At 43.7% G+C, this 17,114-nt stretch overlaps 1 protein-coding gene across 4 annotated transcripts in view; it reads left to right on the top strand.

The window, feature by feature from the left end:
* Positions 1-15,719, top strand: part of TMEM132D (transmembrane protein 132D) — a 192,759-nt gene extending 177,040 nt beyond the window's left edge. For 3 of the 4 annotated variants that reach the window (XM_072350881.1, XM_072350880.1, XM_072350882.1), the window contains 4 exons: positions 6,819-7,024; positions 8,067-8,340; positions 9,574-9,765; positions 12,844-15,719. In XM_072350881.1, coding sequence (XP_072206982.1) covers positions 6,819-7,024; positions 8,067-8,340; positions 9,574-9,765; positions 12,844-14,025 — 1,854 coding nt within the window. In that variant the 3' untranslated portion in view covers positions 14,026-15,719. Of the gene's footprint in view, positions 1-4,984; positions 5,046-6,818; positions 7,025-8,066; positions 8,341-9,573; positions 9,766-12,843 lie in introns of those variants that run through there. The other variant, XM_072350883.1, reaches the window with a different exon arrangement.
* Positions 15,720-17,114: the final 1,395 nt, after the last annotated feature.

The following is a 17,114-nucleotide window of genomic DNA, read 5'->3' as shown; positions in this document are numbered from 1 at the left end:
AGGTGTCACCTGCCCTTCTCTCACTGCATCCTTGAAAAACACAAGGCTGTGCAAATCCACTGCATAAAGGTCTATCTGATGGCTCCTAAGCACTGGAAGTGAGCGCAGAGCCAAGGATGGAGGGAAAAAATCCGCAATTATATACTCCAAATCTCAGTTTATTCATTTATTTATTTATTTAAAGTTGATTCCTCCGAGACACTTTTAATGAGGGGGATTTTCAGTTAGTTACACCAACACGCTGCAAACGTTCTGTCAGATCCATAACGTTCACAAAAGAAGTATTAAACTTGCAGCTAAGAAATTGGATGTTTGCCCAGAATTGAATGTTGTTTTGAAATGTGCTGTTTTACATTTCGCTCAGGTATATTTTTGCTGAGGGTAACGTATTGATAGAGCTGTAGAACAAACTAAAAAATTCCTTAGAAATAAATAGTCATCAGAGCTCTCTTCATCAATATCACCTGTAATGTGCTTCAGGTGGATTAGTGCAGCAAAAAAGAAAGTATCAAAGAGACGTTCTTCAATTGCACATCTCATTGCTAATGTCTGTTTTTTGCTGAACTTCCTCTGAAGCATTGTCAGCAATGCTTGCAGCATGGTGCTGTGGAGAAGTGTGGCAGAAAACAAGCTCTTAGGAAGGCATTTGGGTAATAAAAGCAGATGCAGTTGTGGATAGCAGCATTTTCTGGTGCTGTGCTGCTGTAGAAGAACTGCTGCAAAAAAAGTGTGGACTCTTTGAAGGTATGCACCTTCCTCACAGGAGATGCTGGGATTATTCCTCAAGTGCAGCAGTTCAGTGGTTCTTAATCCCATCATCATCCAGGGTGGCTCACAGACCTGCTGCCACTGGATCTCAGGTTGGTGATTTCACATCCTCTGGGTCCTCGTAAAATCCCAGACATCTCCCATCTCTAGAAATACAGTGGGTTTAGGGCAGATCTACCCCCTGTGCTGCTGCTTCATTGCAGCCGTTTATCTGCATTGCCTAATTTCAGGCTGCAGTGGGTTATCGCGGTAACCGCACTCCTCCAGCACAGGTGATTAAATGTGGCTCCGCCTCCCCTGAGTCATTTCTAAGTGACTTATGGAGCTAATAACAGCCTCATCCTTTTGTACCTTGGTACACAGCTTGTGTTCTGGAGTCTTTTATAGCTCAAATGAGCTGCTTTTGCTTATTTATTTCCCTCCTCATTCATTTTTAATGGTTATAAGAGACTCCTCCATTCTTCTTCTGACAGCGGTGATTTAGGCAGGACTCATTAACATAACTTACGTTACTAAATATCACCATTTATGCTGGTAGACCAAGGAAAATGTGTGCAGTGCTAAATCAGAAGAGATCCCATGAGGTTGCCAAGGTGGCAAGGCTGTGCTTGAAGCATGTTTTAGAAATGGAGTGCTTGCATGGGGGAAGGAGTACGGATTGGAGACAGAGTCCCAGAGTTTTTCCAACATACAGAGACTGGCTTTCCTAATTGGCCACCCTTGAAATGGCTAAACCAGAACTGCTCCAGATGAGTTTTATTTTCAAGGACTTATTAGCTGTGATTTTGTAAGAGGTCCAACAATTACTGCAGCAGAAAAGCAGTTTCCTATAAGGATTTTACTGTTGTCCCATGGGAATTTAGTAATGATAATGAAGTGGGAGAAGACTGTTACAGTTATTTCTGAGAGCTAGTGTTGAAATACTGTGTACCTCTTCTGGGAGTTATGGTGTACATTTCCCTTTCCCTCTTTCGTTTTAGATATAGCCTTGAAGGAATAGCCAGTTACAGGGATACCTATCTACCAGAGATGCCTTATTCAAAAGGGTAATGGGATGAGCAGTAAAATGCTTTTAGGAAAGGGATGGAACCAATGTACACTGCAGGAGGCAGGGGGTAGGAAGGATGTGATTTCTGAGGAACATTATTGCTTCTTTCCATGTTTCTCCCAGGCTGGCTGTAGCTCTGCTTCAAAGGGCTGAGTGTTTTCTTCCACAGATAGTCTCTCAAACCATGAAATGAGGATAAATTAATAAAATCTCATTTGCCTTTCTTGTGATCACACCTGAAGAGTACAGAATGCGAGGTGTTTTGAAGGAGAGAGAGCTGGCACCTTTACACATAACACAAACAGGTGTTTTAAGTAAACATAATAAAGAAGAGCCTGGGTGCAGCAGTAACCCCTCCTTTCTGGTCAGTGTTTGTTTGCCAAGGAAAAAGAGTTTGTGTGTTCAAGTGATGCAGCAGCATCACTTTCGCAGCTGTAGGGCTGCTAGCTGAGGTTTGGGCACAGCTTTGGATGTACAGAACTGCAGTTGGGGCTGAGGAATGAACACTTACGATGAGGATTTTGTGGCAGGAATCAGCAGTGCCCTGACTCTGCTCCATACAGAGAATAGGGCTGGGAGGCTGAATTCAATGCAGTGCTGAGCACAGCTGAAATATCCCCTTCTGCACATTTTATAGCACTGATGATTGAACTCTGCATCCAACTCGCCAGAGCCACGTGCTTGGTATGGATGTGGCGTACCTACCAATCTAAGTCCTAATCCTGTGCTATGCCACCAATAAGGGACCTATGACCTCTGCTGCCCCAGCACATGGAGATTAAACGTGTGTGGAGTTGATCACTGATGTAAGGAAAAGAGGTGGAGGTGCAGGAGCCCAGTGAAACCCAAAGTGCTTTTATATCCTACCAAATTTGTGCCCAAAAAAGCCATTCACACCTCATCTCCCTTAAGAGATAAAAGTCCCCTCGGTCCTCATGTATTAAGAGAATTTGCAGAGCATCTTGCGAGTACAGCTGCCCTTAATTAATAGCAGGCAGCTCAGCGTAGATGTGTGAAAGGCCCCTGTGACACAAAGCCCAGAAAGGCTTCAGCAAGGGAGCACAGCACTAGAAGGATTTAATGGCATTATAATGTCCTTGTATTACAGCAGCCACAGCATGCAGAAATGTACTCCAGCACTACATTAGCAGGGAAAGAAAATCTCCTCCTTCCCTCGGGAACCCTTTTCACCTTTCCTGAGAACCAAGGAGTGGTCATCTCTGAGGGATGGGAACTGAAAGGCAGGAGAAAGGGAAAGGACTGATGGTGGGAGTCCGTACATTTTAGAACCACAATACATCGCTTTTCCCTGCACTTTGCTCCAGCCCCTTTGTAGCTCCCATTGCATTTTATAGTGTGTTTAGTGGTTTTCTGTTTGGGGGCAAAGCCTTTGCAGCTCTGTAGTTAATAGCAGGCTGTTGGGGAGCTGTCTGTTGATGGAGTGCAGACTTGCTCACACTCTCGTGCACACGCATCCGAGGGTATGTGCAGTCACTCCATCCATGCGTTTAATAAACTTGAGCCGCAGCCATTGCTGCTGTGTGTGGTGAGGCGTGTAAAGCAAGAGCTGCGGTGCAGGAAGGGTTGGTGGTTAAAGGCTGGTTATGTGAATTAACGCAAAAGAAAAGGAGCTGCTCGGCAGAGTGTGGGGTGGAAATCCATTTCAGACTGAAGAGACAAGGAGGATCAGAAAAGAAAGCAGCAGCAGGGCTGCCGTGTGCCCCCATCAGTATGACGTGGGGCAGCCTGGGGGTGCAGGACACTGGGGATGCTGCTGCAGGGCTGCCTAGGGCTGCCAGCTGCTGGGCTGTGCTCACAGCTCTCTGCTCTGCTCTGCATGTGAGTGTTTGTCCTGCTGAGCCCCGTCCAGCTCGTTCCACAAAATCTACACTCATTTCTAACAAACAGCTTAGAAAACTCGGTCTCAAAAGAGACAGAGGAGCTCGATGTTTCTTCCTTCTCTACATCTTTTTCCTCTTTCTCTTGTGCTGGAAGATGAATGGTTCGGATGTGTCTGCAGCAACACAGGCACGGCTAATCTGCCTCTCTATTGATGACCTGTTTCTGAATGTCCTGGCTGGATTTATGAAAATGTACTGTATTTTGCACCATGTTTTGATGTTGCTCTGTTAGGACTGCATGCAAACTGCAGCAGAACAGTGATGCTTATTCATTCCAGCAGTGAAGGGCTGGCTGGGAGCTGAATGAGCTCATAGTTGTTGCTGTCTTCACTTACAGAAAGGGAAACAGGAGTAAGTGGGTATCCCAAGCCCAGTCTTCTTTTTTTTTTGACTATGGTTTGTTTTATAAATCATTCTCTTGAAAGCACAAGGTCACGGTATTAATTTAATCTTTCACATAGTAGGTTCTTAGGGCTGGATTCTTCTTTTAACTCACTCCTTTTCTAATAACCTCTGATCAAGTCGAAGCTGAAGTCTCTTTGTCAAATGTTCTTTTGCTATTGCTTGAGCATTAATGCATTTAAAATCTGAGTCGGATTCCCATCACTTACTGGAGTAATACACCGGTTCTCTGTCTTGCCTGGGAGAGTCTCAGCCTTGCTGCAGCCCCTGTGTGCCGAGCTGCTCTTCACATACAGGCAGCTCAATGAAAGCAACAGCCAAACCCCACCTACGTGGTGCAGGAATGCTTCAAAGGCCACTGCTCCTACAGGGAAGTGTTACCCAGAGGGAGGACACTTGGCAGGTGGCCTGCCAGGAGCCCTTATTGCAGGAGGGCTGTGCAGCCTGGGGCAGAGGACTCCTCAGCTGGGATTTCCGTGCTGCAAGGCATCTGAAATCACCAGGAAATGGTTTCAGCCCAAGGCTGATCACCCAAGGGGACGTTTAATTGCCAAATGTGTTAGCTTACTAAGATTCACAGTGTTGCTAGCTGGAAGCAGAAGTGGTGAGCAAGGCACTGAAACCTATTAGCCAGCTCTGTGCTGCACTGAAGAAAATCCTTGTCTTCAGGCCATTCACTTACAAGTACAGTCCAACCTGCTGCTCACAAAGGTGGGTGAGGGACCTCAGGGCAATCAGCCCCAGGCTCCCTGCTTTCCTCAGGGCCACCTCCTCTTCAGGTTAACCTCACAGGTGGAGATCATCACACTGTGATTTCTTGCTGGGGAAAAGAGGAAAGGTATGGAAAGCAGCAGACATTGCTTTATAGCACATGGGAGAGTTGTCTGATCTGAGAGCAGGATTTAATATGGAAAAAGGCAACAGGGGTAAGTGCAGCGCCAGCAAGGAACTGAAGTTTTTAACTTGCAGAAGCAAGGTAATATGGGGTGAGAGACGGAGCAGATGTACCAGGTACTGCCTGGAGCTCTATGCCTGCCTGCCGGACATTCTGGTATTGTTGCAGGTGGGAAGTATGATGTAGTTCTTGCCCTGAGTGTTGCACTCACATTAGTGTGCATTCCGTAAGGATGCAGGGGCAGTTTCTGCTCTCCTAATTCTCTCAGAAGGGAAATGTGCTCATGCCTCCAGCCTTTCCCATGGCCATTTCTGCAGGCTCACTTGAGGCTTCTCCCACAGCTCTGCACTCTCGTTCTCAGCTCAGCCAGGTCAGATCAGCATTATGCTGTTACTCTGTGCTCCAGCCTTCTGTGAGGCCCTTATGGTACATTCACCCATGCCTTGAGGCTTTTGTGGCAGCAACTGGCTTTGCTTGCTGTACAGCACAGTGAGATTGGATCCCGATAGGAGCTGTTAAGAGCTCCTGTAAAACATGCTAACATGAGAATACCCCTAACAACATAATTCTGGCTGTAAATAAATTCAACATTCTCCTGCTGAAACCAATGGCAGCTGCAAGATTTTGACCTCAAGACAGCTGTTGCTTGCAAGGGAGGCATTGGTAGAGTCATGATAACCTTTTTGTATATTACCTAAACTCAGAGAAGCAAGGATAAAAATGGATTTGCTATGGACTGACTGCAAGGGGGGTCTGTTGTTGTTTAAAGATAGTAATATTAGAAATGCAAATTACCCCACAAAAGCTGTTGATATTTAAATACGATTTAAATTTATTTAACATTTGAACAGAGAAGTAGAAAATGGCATTAAATTCAGAGGATGAGACTGCATTCTGGAGTCAGAAGTATTAAATATATCCACAGAATGGAATAGATGGCCTGGCTGGTAATGGATTATGAAAAGAGTTCAGGGTTTTAATAGATCATTCCTTCAGATGATCAGCACGGTAAAGTGGTAGTTAATAAATTATTTGACGTGTACATTTACTCATATATTTTAACTAGCTGTAATGAACAGGTCCTGTCAGCTCACCTAGATGCTTGCAATAGCTGCTAAATTGCTTGAGTGAGATTTAGTAACTCTCAGCAATATTGATGTCTAGAGCTGTAGGCAATAAATAAAGTGACATCAGGACTAGCTTGAGCAGTGTGGTGTGTAAGACCTTTGTTGGGCTTGCAGTGGAGGTAGAGCTGTTTGGCCCAATGAACATCACTGTGCATCAGTGTGAGCCCCTTCCTGGTGATCAGTATTGGGCTGATGCGATCCCCCCCACACTTGGCACCCATAGCAAAAACTCTTTGAATCAGTTCAGAGATGACTGGACAAATTTGTCCCCATATTGATTTGTATAATCAGGCAATTAGCCACCCAGGGCAGGTGGAATTCCTTGTGGGAGGCCCACAAAGTCAAGGAGGAGGACAAAGAGGAATCCTCTCTCAGAACCATTGTCCCAGGGCAGTCCTTGTATGAAATGGGAAGTAGGGACAGAAAGATGTTCTTTTATCTCAGGTTATACTAGAACTGTTTATAGCAGAGAAAGCCTACCTGTTAAAATAATGCCAAATTACCCAGGCTGTTAAGGGCACACCAGGCATGTTATTCCTAGTTGTCCTCTGAACTCAGAGCTAGCTTAAACTTATATTCTTTTTCTTCCTCCCACTCGCTTTGTGATGTACTTTATAATTTGTGAGGAGACTCATTAATAATTTTTTTCTTCCTCCTTTATTTTTTTTTTTCTTCAGGTTTCTGACAGGTGTGACTATGTCTTTGTCAATGGGAAGGAAATGAAAGGCAAAGTGAATGTCATAGTTAATTTTACTTACCAGCATCTGAGTGCCCCTTTAGAAATGACAGTCTGGGTTCCTCGTCTCCCGCTGCAGATAGAGGTCTCTGACACAGAACTAAATCAGATCAAGGGATGGAGAGTCCCCATCATCTCTAATAAGAGGTAGGTTTCATTAGAGGATGTTCATTCTGGGTTGTGCGCTTGCCAAAGACCTGTCAGAGACAGTGGATCTGAACATGCTCATTTGGCCTTAATGCAATTCCAGAGTAAATTTGAAGGTCACCGGACATTTATTCAGTAGGCTACTTCTCTGGTCTTATAAAGGAAATGGAAGCTGCAGGTTGCATGATCCTTCAGTGGAAATCAATTTCCGTTTATAGCACCAGGGACTGAGACTAAAAGAGCCAATTGCAGGGTTGGCTATGGGAGCAGCAGGAGGCACCCACACGGACCAGCTCTGGTTGGGCTCCCACCTGGTGCACAGCTCCTGCCAGGTCACTTTTAACAGCACAGTTGGTGCATACTTATTTTGCACTGGTGTTGTAGGGTCCGATGACAGTGATCAGCATCCCAGAGTCATGGTTCTGCTAGAGCAGGGCTTTAAGTTTGCTGTCTGCACCCAAAGATACGTGAGGACAGGATGGCAAATGGATGCAGGCAGATCTGGGCTGTCAGTGTTGTAAAGAAGCAGAACAAATGGATAAAGTGGGAACTTGCCGTTCTCATCTGATGATGAAAACATCACTTATTACCAGGTTTCTGTTAGTATCAAAGCAGAGAGGTGAGGCTGTTTGTGGAGAAGTGATTCCAGCCTGTACAGAAAAAGATTGTAAGTAGGTGCAGAGATTTCCATGGCAACACCGTGGGGAGATCCAGAACATAAAAAAGTGAGGATGTCCTGAAAATAAGGAGTTCAGTTTGGAGAGTGTGAGGGAGATTTGAAGAGGACAACATAGCAGTAGGGCTAGCAGGTTGGTGACCCAGGCAGCATGGAGGCCTCAGCTGTGAACAAGGGAAATGGGATAAAACTAAGGTGACCTGGCTGATTTCAGAAATGCAGACAGTTTCAGCAGAGAAATAGAAGGGGGGCAGCGGCTCTTTGTTCCACCACTCGTGCCACAGACTAACGTCAGCAACAACTTTCCTTTTCCAAACTCCCCTAACATCAATTTCTGTTAATTTTTGGCTCTTGATTTTGTACCAGACCAGCCAGGGACAGCGATGATGAAGAAGAGGATGAGCGGAAGGGAAAAGGCTGTGCCCTTCAGTACCAGCACGCGATGGTACGGGTTCTCACACAGTTTGTGGCTGAAGCTCCAGACCCTGGCGGCCAGCTGAGCTATTTGCTGGGTTCTGACTGGCAGATTGACATCACTGACCTGGTGAGCGACTTCATGCAGGTGGAGGAGCCGAGAATTGCTAAGCTACAAGATGGACAGGTTTTGGTTGGGCAGGAGCTTGGAATGACAACAATTCAGGTAGGAAAAAGTTAATTATTTACTCCCTTTCCTCTGTTAACACATCGCCTCTGAACTGATGTGCTGATCTGGTATAATGCAGCTTCTTGCATTAGCAACAAACACTGGAGACAGATTTCTGAATGGAGCAAACTTGCAGCAGGGACTGGAGGACACCAGAGATTGTTTTCTATTCATGTCTTGTGCTGTGAAATACTCACACTGCAGTCTTAGGAAATCTAGCCCAGCCTGTGTAAGTGCAGGTTATGATTATTCTTGTTTAAGGCCATTTCTGAACATGGAGCCAGCATATGGGCTAGCATGAGGCATGCAGCCGGTGGAACATCTGTCTTATCCAAACCTACAGTGATGGAGGAAAGGGTAGAGTTAAAGTTAACTCATGTTGGCTGAGGAACTGATGCTGAATCACATGGCAGTGAATCCCTGCAAGCCTTTTGAGCCCAAGCAGTGTTACAAAACATAAATGTTACGGCACATTTCAGAAATCACATAAAGCAGTAATAATAACAAGCACTTCGCTCTAATAATAACAAGCACTTCTAGAGCGATGGTAAAAGATCAATCAGTGACAACTGAGCTGTATTCTCCAGAGGTACACGTTTTGTTTCATGTATTTCAGCCCATATGGCCAAAAATATGTCCAGTAAATGCCATTGTGCCTCAGTGTCCCCATCAAAAGCAGCTCAGCTAAACTTGCACATTGGGTCATTGGCAGCTTTTCACATGTTCTTCCTGACATGCAAAGAAATACTGGCCCAGTAAATGGGGTCCCAGAGGGATAGGAAAAAAAAGAAGAATTCTGTATACAGTACTGTGACTGTTTCTTGTAGCAATATTCAGTAGATTAGATAATGTTATTTATTCTAAAGATTGTACATAAATCTATAGATTGCATTATTTACATGCTATCCAATGACATGATCATTAAAAAAGATAATTGCTTTTCACATAAAGATTGCATTTAAAATACCCAATATATCTGAAACAGGTGCGGCTACCATATCAGAGATGTGAATAGCATAGCTGATTACAATTACCATAGTAAAAGATGCTATAAGAACCCTATTGATGCAGAAGACATATAAAATGTCACTAGCTCTTTTTTCATCGTATTTTACTAGTGTCTGTCTGTTAAGAGCTAATAGCATTTGTCTGTGTGACAATAGCTTTGCATCACCATTTTGCTTGGTGCCATGCAGAATGGCTGTAGCTAATTTTGATTTTTCTTTTCAGATCTTGTCCCCACTTTCAGATGCTATTTTGGCTGAGAAGACAGTGACAGTTCTGGATGAGAAGGTGACAATTACTGACCTGGGAGTGCAACTGGTAACTGGGTTGTCACTCTCTCTGCAGCTCAGCCCAGGAAGCAATAAGGCCATCTTTGCTACAGCAGTAGCACAAGAGCTGCTCCAGTCTCCAAAACAGGTACTGTTGTTCACATGTACTTTGTTGTGAAAGGATGCTGCTCTGATTCACTACACTTAATCTTAAAGCTGAGGGGATCGAGCAGATTTTTATTAACAATACACCAATAAAACATTTTCTTTATGGGCACTTTTTAACCATCCAGTGCCCTAGTAGAAAAACAAAGATCTCACAAAAAGAGCAAAGTCTAAACAACACAAGTCAGCAAACAAGCCACATCTATCTTGGCTGCAGCCCTTGCATAACACATGCAACTCAATGATGTGTCATAAATAAGCAAGAGAAGTCACCTCACACACACACACACTCACACACACACCCCTTTCTGTCCCATCCACCTCCTGTCACAGCAGAGGGGATGATGCCAGCGGCATTGCTGAGTTCAGCCTCCTGTCAAAGGCAGCTAAATCAGTTCTAAAGTCCATCTTTAAATAAGAAGGTATTTTGCATAGTGCCTGACTCTTCTTTTTTTTTACCATGTTAAGTATTTGGGGAGCATCCTTTTCATTCTAAGTCATTACTAGAATATGATGCATGATTAAACATAAATACATACATAAAGCTTTTTTTTCCCAGTTATTCTTAGTGCCTGTATCAGTGATCACTGTTATATGATGTTCCCTTTCTCTTCAGTCAGATCTTTGCAGGCTCTCCTGGGCATGATAAATTTTGACATGTGACAAAGGGGAATAGGAGAGTTTTCTCTCCAGTGTCTATTAGCTTTGCTCCTACCTTTGCAATGGGGTTATTCTGTGAGTAATACTGGACTTCCCCTCATTTGTCTTCTGGTGCTAAGAATGATTCAGCCAAACTTTGCTTTGTTTAAGCTCCTGCAGAGCTGAAATCCTTATGCTGAGCCATCCGTATGCTGGCATAAATACTAAGGGCTTTTGAACTCCATCACCTCTCCATCAGGTCCTGCTCGATAGTTGTCCTTGAGCTGTTGTCTACATTTTAAATTTAAACTTTTTTCCCAATCAAATCCATCACTCTGAGACTAATGTCAAGGATGCACTGGGCTCTTAACTCTTAAACATGATCTGAGCTTTAAAGGTAAATGAGCACAGCATGCACGTTTGAAATCTGGCCAACTGCTGAGATGCTTTAATTCATCACTGGGTCTTATCCTTGGGATGCAAGATGAGAAATAATGCAGAACTGCCATCTTTATAGGGTGATAAAAATCAGACTCCCATAGTCTTCCAGGAGTTAAGAAATCAATGCCAGGAGGCTAGAAATAAGAACAGTGAGCTAATCCATTGCTGACATGGGGAGTAAAAACAAACTACCTTGAAATCAACCCAAAAGCTGTGTTTGTTGGTATTTAGTCCCAGTATGCTGCCCAGCTCCCACAAATGGAGTCTGGATGAGTCCCTCTCTTGATTCAGGACTACAGTTGGAACGACGCTGGATCAGTATTAAACCAGCAAGGAATCGTGCACCCTCTGCTCTCCGAGGACTGACTCCACTTTGAAAGACATCTGATTCCTTCCATCACTTAGTACATGATGCCCAGAGAACAATCCCTATAAGCAGAGCGATGCAAAATTATTACATGATTATGCAGGTTTAAGCAACACAGTGGGAGGATGAGAGCCGATGAGATAAATTCCATGCGGCCTTCAAGAAACATCCAAAGATTAATAAACACAAAGCCGGGATTTATGACAGTGTCAGCAAAGTCTTAGGGCTCAGTCCTGAAATAGAGACAGAAGCAAATCTCCCATTGAAGCACAGGGAGCTTTATGGCTGTAAGGATTTCAGAATCAGGCCAGTAGATTATGCACAACACAATCCCCAGAGACTGGAGGCCTGTCCTCTGTGATTTGAACAGGTAAACGACAATGTGCTGGAAATGATTTAACAGAAAATGATAAATATTTATTCTCTTTCTGTATGCCGAGTTAAAATGTAAATACAGTCTGTCTGAAAAGCTGTTTATTTAAAGAAACAAGACTACGGTAATGCCCTTCCAGCAAGTAAGGGTTATGAGCAGGTTAGTGGATTGGTTGGCTGTCTGTCTGTCTGTCCATCTGAGCAGGGTGAGCCCAGCTGCTCCGGGCAAGAGCTCCCACCAGTTTGGACACCACAGAATGCATTCATCAAGCCAGGAGTTTTTCTGGTATGGTACCTAGAGTGTTTGAGCAGGTGCAGATATCCCAACCGAAACAGAGTGAGTCAAAACATCCGAAGCAGGAGTTGGATTCCAGTGGAGCTATCTGAATTTTACCCATAAGTGATACATATGTGAACACCAAGATTTTCTCAGGTAGCATGACCAATCAAAACTGGGAGGACCTGAGAGTCCTTGGAGGATCTGACCTTCAGAAATGGACGAGAGAATGTTTTCTGAAATGTGGGGATTGCTTAGAATATCTTATTTCAAAGCTAAAGGTCAAGGTCCCCAGAAGACTTTACACACGTAAATACAGAATTAGTACCCAGGTCTGACCCAATAAACTTCTATTACTGTGGAGTACACAGTTTGTGTTGCTGGGACATAGGATTAGATTTCATTATTGGCTGGCTTTTAATTGCTAACAAGCATGAGAATTACTCTGGCCATTTCCTCAAGAAGTAACTGGTCTGTTTTCTCTGCTTGTACGAAACATTTCATTGCAGAGACAGAAACTGAGGACTGGATGTGTGAAACCACGTATGGGTCTATTTGCTATATTAGATGTGTTTTAACATGTGTTGTGTGTAACAAGAGGAGACTTTGTATTTTAAGCAGTTTAGAAATAATGCAATATATTTTTTCATTTAAATATACAGCAGTAAATGATCTCAGTAGCTGGTAATGCCTTCTGACATGCAATTTATTATGGTGCTGTAGATTGTGTGGAGCCCAGGGGATACAGCTCCCTTAAGCACCTTTGGGGAAAGAAATCTTATTATCAATGAGTGTTTTAAACTAGTATTTCTCCTAGCGTTAATTTTCTTGCTCTGCTTTTTTATTTCTTTTCTGGTTATAAATGGTATATGGATCTTGTTGAGGAGGAGGAAGTAGACCGGGACAGAACATATTTCCCTCAGTGTTTATTCTGAGTGTGTGTATATTTGTTTTATACAAAATAGGAAGCAGCCATCAGCTGCTGGATCCAGTTCAGTGATGGATCTGTCATGCCCCTGGATATTTATGACTCCAAAGACTTCTCCTTGTCAGCTACATCTCTGGATGAGAAGGTGGTCTCCATTCACCATGACCCCAAGTTCAAGTGGCCTGTGATTGCAGCTGAGACCGAAGGCCAGGGGACGCTGGTGAAGGTGGAGATGGTGATCAGTGAATCATGCCAGAAATCCAAAAGGAAGAGCATCCTGGCTGTTGGAAGCGGTAGCATTAAAGTGAAGTTTGGGCAGAGTGATGCCAACCCTAACATCAGCGATAGTAAACACAGGGGTGCTGGTGTCCACCTAGAAAATCATGCCAGTGACCGGCGTCAGAAAACCACTTTGCAAGAAAGAGCTGGGCTGGATGGTCAGTATTACAGCTCCTCCATGGGCCAAGAGCAAGGCAAAGGGACCACCACTCAAAAGTCTATTCTAAGTAAAAAGGAAGACAGAGAGAGCCTCCTGGATGATGACAGTCATCTGCAGAACATCCCAATAGATTTCACGAGCTTTCCTGCACAGGTGGATCTGCCAAGAAATGATGGAGACTTGGAAGAGAATGACCTTGTACAGACCCCCAGGGGGTTGAGTGATCTAGAGATAGGAATGTATGCTCTGCTGGGAGTCTTTTGCCTGGCAATTCTGGTCTTCCTGATCAACTGTGTCACTTTTGCTTTGAAGTACAGAAACAAACAAGTTCCCTTCGAAGAACAAGAAGGCCTGAGCCACTCTCATGACTGGGTTGGGCTGAGCAACAGGACAGAACTTCTGGAGAATCACATAAATTTCTCATCTCAACAAGACGAACAAATTACAGCTATTGACAGAGGAGTGGACTATGAAGAAAGCAAATATCTCCTCAACACAAATGCCCCCCAGAACATTAATGGACAAGCTTTTAGGTCTACTGAGTCCACATTCACTGAAGGGAAAGAACAGAAAAGTGAACCAACTACTTCTCCTACCTCTAAGAGGAAACGGGTTAAATTCACTACATTTACCACCATCTCCTCTGATGATGGATGTCCAACTGTCAACTCAATCTTGATGAGCAGTGAAGATGATATTAAATGGGTTTGCCAGGATATGGACCTGGGGGAGTGCAAAGAACTTAAAAACTATATGGAGAGATTACATGAAAATGTGTAATAAGACACAAAAGACTATTTGGTTTGGTTTGTTCATATGTTTTTCACTCACCTTCTGCCTTTAATTTTGGGTAGCGGGGCAAAATGTTGCATTGATCACAAGAACCAGCTGATGGATAATAACGCCATGGAGCCCCTAAAAGCCACCCAAAAGCAGCTGGGAGAGCAGAGATCCTGGACAGCTCTTAAAATACAAATGCAAGTCTTCTCTGTGCTCAGAGATGGGAGTGAGAGATGTGTGAGATTTTTTGATGCATGGTAACATGACAAAAAACTTAGCAAAATAATACGGTCTCATTCTCTGAGCTGTCCCAGGAAATCAATAAATATAACAAACTCCAGTGCAGTTTGGATATTACAAAGTTCGTACAGCTCTACTGTTCAATATTGCAAGCTTTGTTTAAAAGCAAAAAGAAATTGGACTAAGAGTAAATAGATCAACGAAGAGAGAGCATGTCATTCAAGCCACATGCAGGGCATATCCATCTGAGAATGGTTAGTTTAAAGCTGACAAAAATCAACAATGTGAGCATAGCAGCTTCTGGAGCTGCAAAGTCATGAGTTTCCAAAGAATCTGAAGGGGAGAATGGAGTAACTGGGCTGTTTGCAAACCAGCATGTTTGCCTCCCAAGCACTGAGAATGGATGCACATATACAGTTAAAGCTGAAACCGTCTTTTTAAGTAGGTGCCAAGGTAATAAACTTTGCCAGCCAATTTTCAGTATTTCTTAATTTGTAAAATAGGAGAAGATATAATCTATACTCCGAATACCGCTCATTTAAAGGAAGGTCCATTTTGGAAAGTTTGAGGGAACGAGCTATTTTTAAAAGCCCACTTTCTTTGATTGTCCTGTTTCAGATTTATATTCCCTGCCATTTCCCTGGAGCGCTCCCAGCCGGGTACCCTGAGGGCACTTGCTAGCATCAGTCATATCTGGAAGCTTGGAGGCTTCTCCCTCCCCTTCCATGCTCACTGGCTTCTCCATGGTGCGCTCTCTCCAAGCACAGGCACAGTTGGTACCACACTGGTACTTGCTTTATGTGCTGTCATTTACCAAAGTTGACTGCTCTCTCTTGGGTAAGCATGACTTGTGCAGGATTCAGACTCAAACAGCAGCTGTCTCTTTATTCATCCCCTTCCCTGGGAGAGGTCAGGTTATTTGGTTCCTTCTGCTCACACTTCTTTACTCCCCTGCCCAGCACGTTTAGAGGGCACTGAAAGGCCACAGAGGAGTGCTGCACAGCCAACGCGGTTGAAATCTGAACAGCTAAACTCGGTAGATAACATTTGTTTCTCCCAGAAGTGATGGTTATCTTTTGTTTTCCTCTGATAAGGATGTACATATGGTAACATTTCAGTGATTTCCCTTTGAGTCTGGTATACCCTTCAGCCCTAAAACCACATCATTTATTGTGCGGTTCAAAAGCGGTTTCCAGTGGCAAAGTGCCAAAGCATTAACTAAATTCTGGCTTATATTTCAAGTTTTCCTTTCTTTTCCAGAGTGAGCCCCCTTTTATTATTAAAAATATCTCTTTCCGTCATTGAATCTAGGTTGCTCTATTTAATACACACCCACCCTCCCACAAACACTTAGATTGAATCCCTCTATATTTAGAATGTACTGTAGATTGTAAGAATGTAATATATATATTTATAAATATGCCAACTGTGAATAAAATTTGCATTTTAGTGGCTTCATCTTTTTTCCTGCTCTGAACACCTCTCTCCTTTCACTGTCAGAACCTTTACCCTGAAAGAGACTGGCAGCAACAGGGAGACTTGTTTTCCAGTGAAATGGTGAATTATGACTCTTGGCAAAATCTCATTATGAAGTTTTGCATTCTGCAGTGCTGGTGGGAAAAGGTATAACACCAACAGCACGTTATACAACAAATGTATTTGCACCAAGTCACTCTTTCAAGGCTTGAGACTTGATGCAAATAAATCCGTATGCATATCCCTGGTGAGAGGGTCTCACATGTGAGTTTCTGATCTGGATGTGTTTGGAAAGATCCACCTTTGGCTAAATGCATTTGAAGACAATACAAAGAGAGTAAACAAGTGTAAATAGGGTAAATGCGATGAAGACTTTGGAGATCAATACCTGTCTGTGTTTTGGATACTTGTATTGTGCAGTTCCACACAAGATTTGGAGAAAAAAAAGAAAGGAACCTGGATTACTGAGTCCTGTGCAAGCTTAACACTGGCTGCAGCAGTGAGGACAGCACCAGGCAGGGCCCAGGCTGCCTCTGGATGAGTGCTTTCAGCTTCAGGCTTGCAGAGAAGCCCTGCAGCTTCCCAGCAGGTTCGGCAGTGTGCTAGCCCACTGTTTCACTTCCCATTCCTGGGCTGTTTTGGGTGCTTTTTACACATCACTAATTGTGACCGCAGAAACTCACCCTCAGTAACATGGAGGTCAGGGTAAAAGGTGGCCAGATTTCAGTGAGCCAGCAGTCTGTGCAGATTAGATTCATGCATGCGTACAGGGTTGTGTTGCAAAAGCATCATTCTGTGACCAGTCTTTCTCCTTCAGAAGGAGCAGGTAATAGCCATGCTGAGAGCAGGCTGTCAGACTTGCTTTCCCAATGAGCTGCAATGGTAAATCCAGATTTCTGTGTTAGCTGCCTCTGGGGAGTGTGGAGAACTAACAGCAAGTTCATCTGGTAGCACAAACTACTGAAACATTCTCCTTGGATGAAACAGCCACTAGCAATGATGCTAAGGATACTGACATTCAGATTTATGCCTTTCTGCTTGCTCAGACATCCCTAACGTCTCTTAACAGCTGCAGCTTGCTATTATCCATAGGGCAATACTATAAATAATGCCTAGTGCTAGAGTGCTCTGTCTGTAGATCTCAAAGTGCTCTGAGCAAGTTGGATTCCTTATTGGCATGGAGAAAACTGGGATTAAGTGTTTTGCCCAAAATAACATAGGAAATCTATGGCAAAACCAAACGGAGGCATCACTTCTACAGATGCTTTTCAATGTATCAGGATTGTGAGCTCAGCTCAAGGAGAAATAAGAGTGGATTGCAGCTGTCAGCATGCAAGCAAGCAGACTCAATCTGCTAATAGTTTAATAACTCA

This window comes from Excalfactoria chinensis, chromosome 16 (assembly GCF_039878825.1).
Source record: "Excalfactoria chinensis isolate bCotChi1 chromosome 16, bCotChi1.hap2, whole genome shotgun sequence".
NCBI lineage: Eukaryota > Metazoa > Chordata > Aves > Galliformes > Phasianidae > Excalfactoria > Excalfactoria chinensis.
Note: the sequence above shows the minus strand (reverse complement) of the source record. Positions and strands in the feature narration are given on the sequence as shown.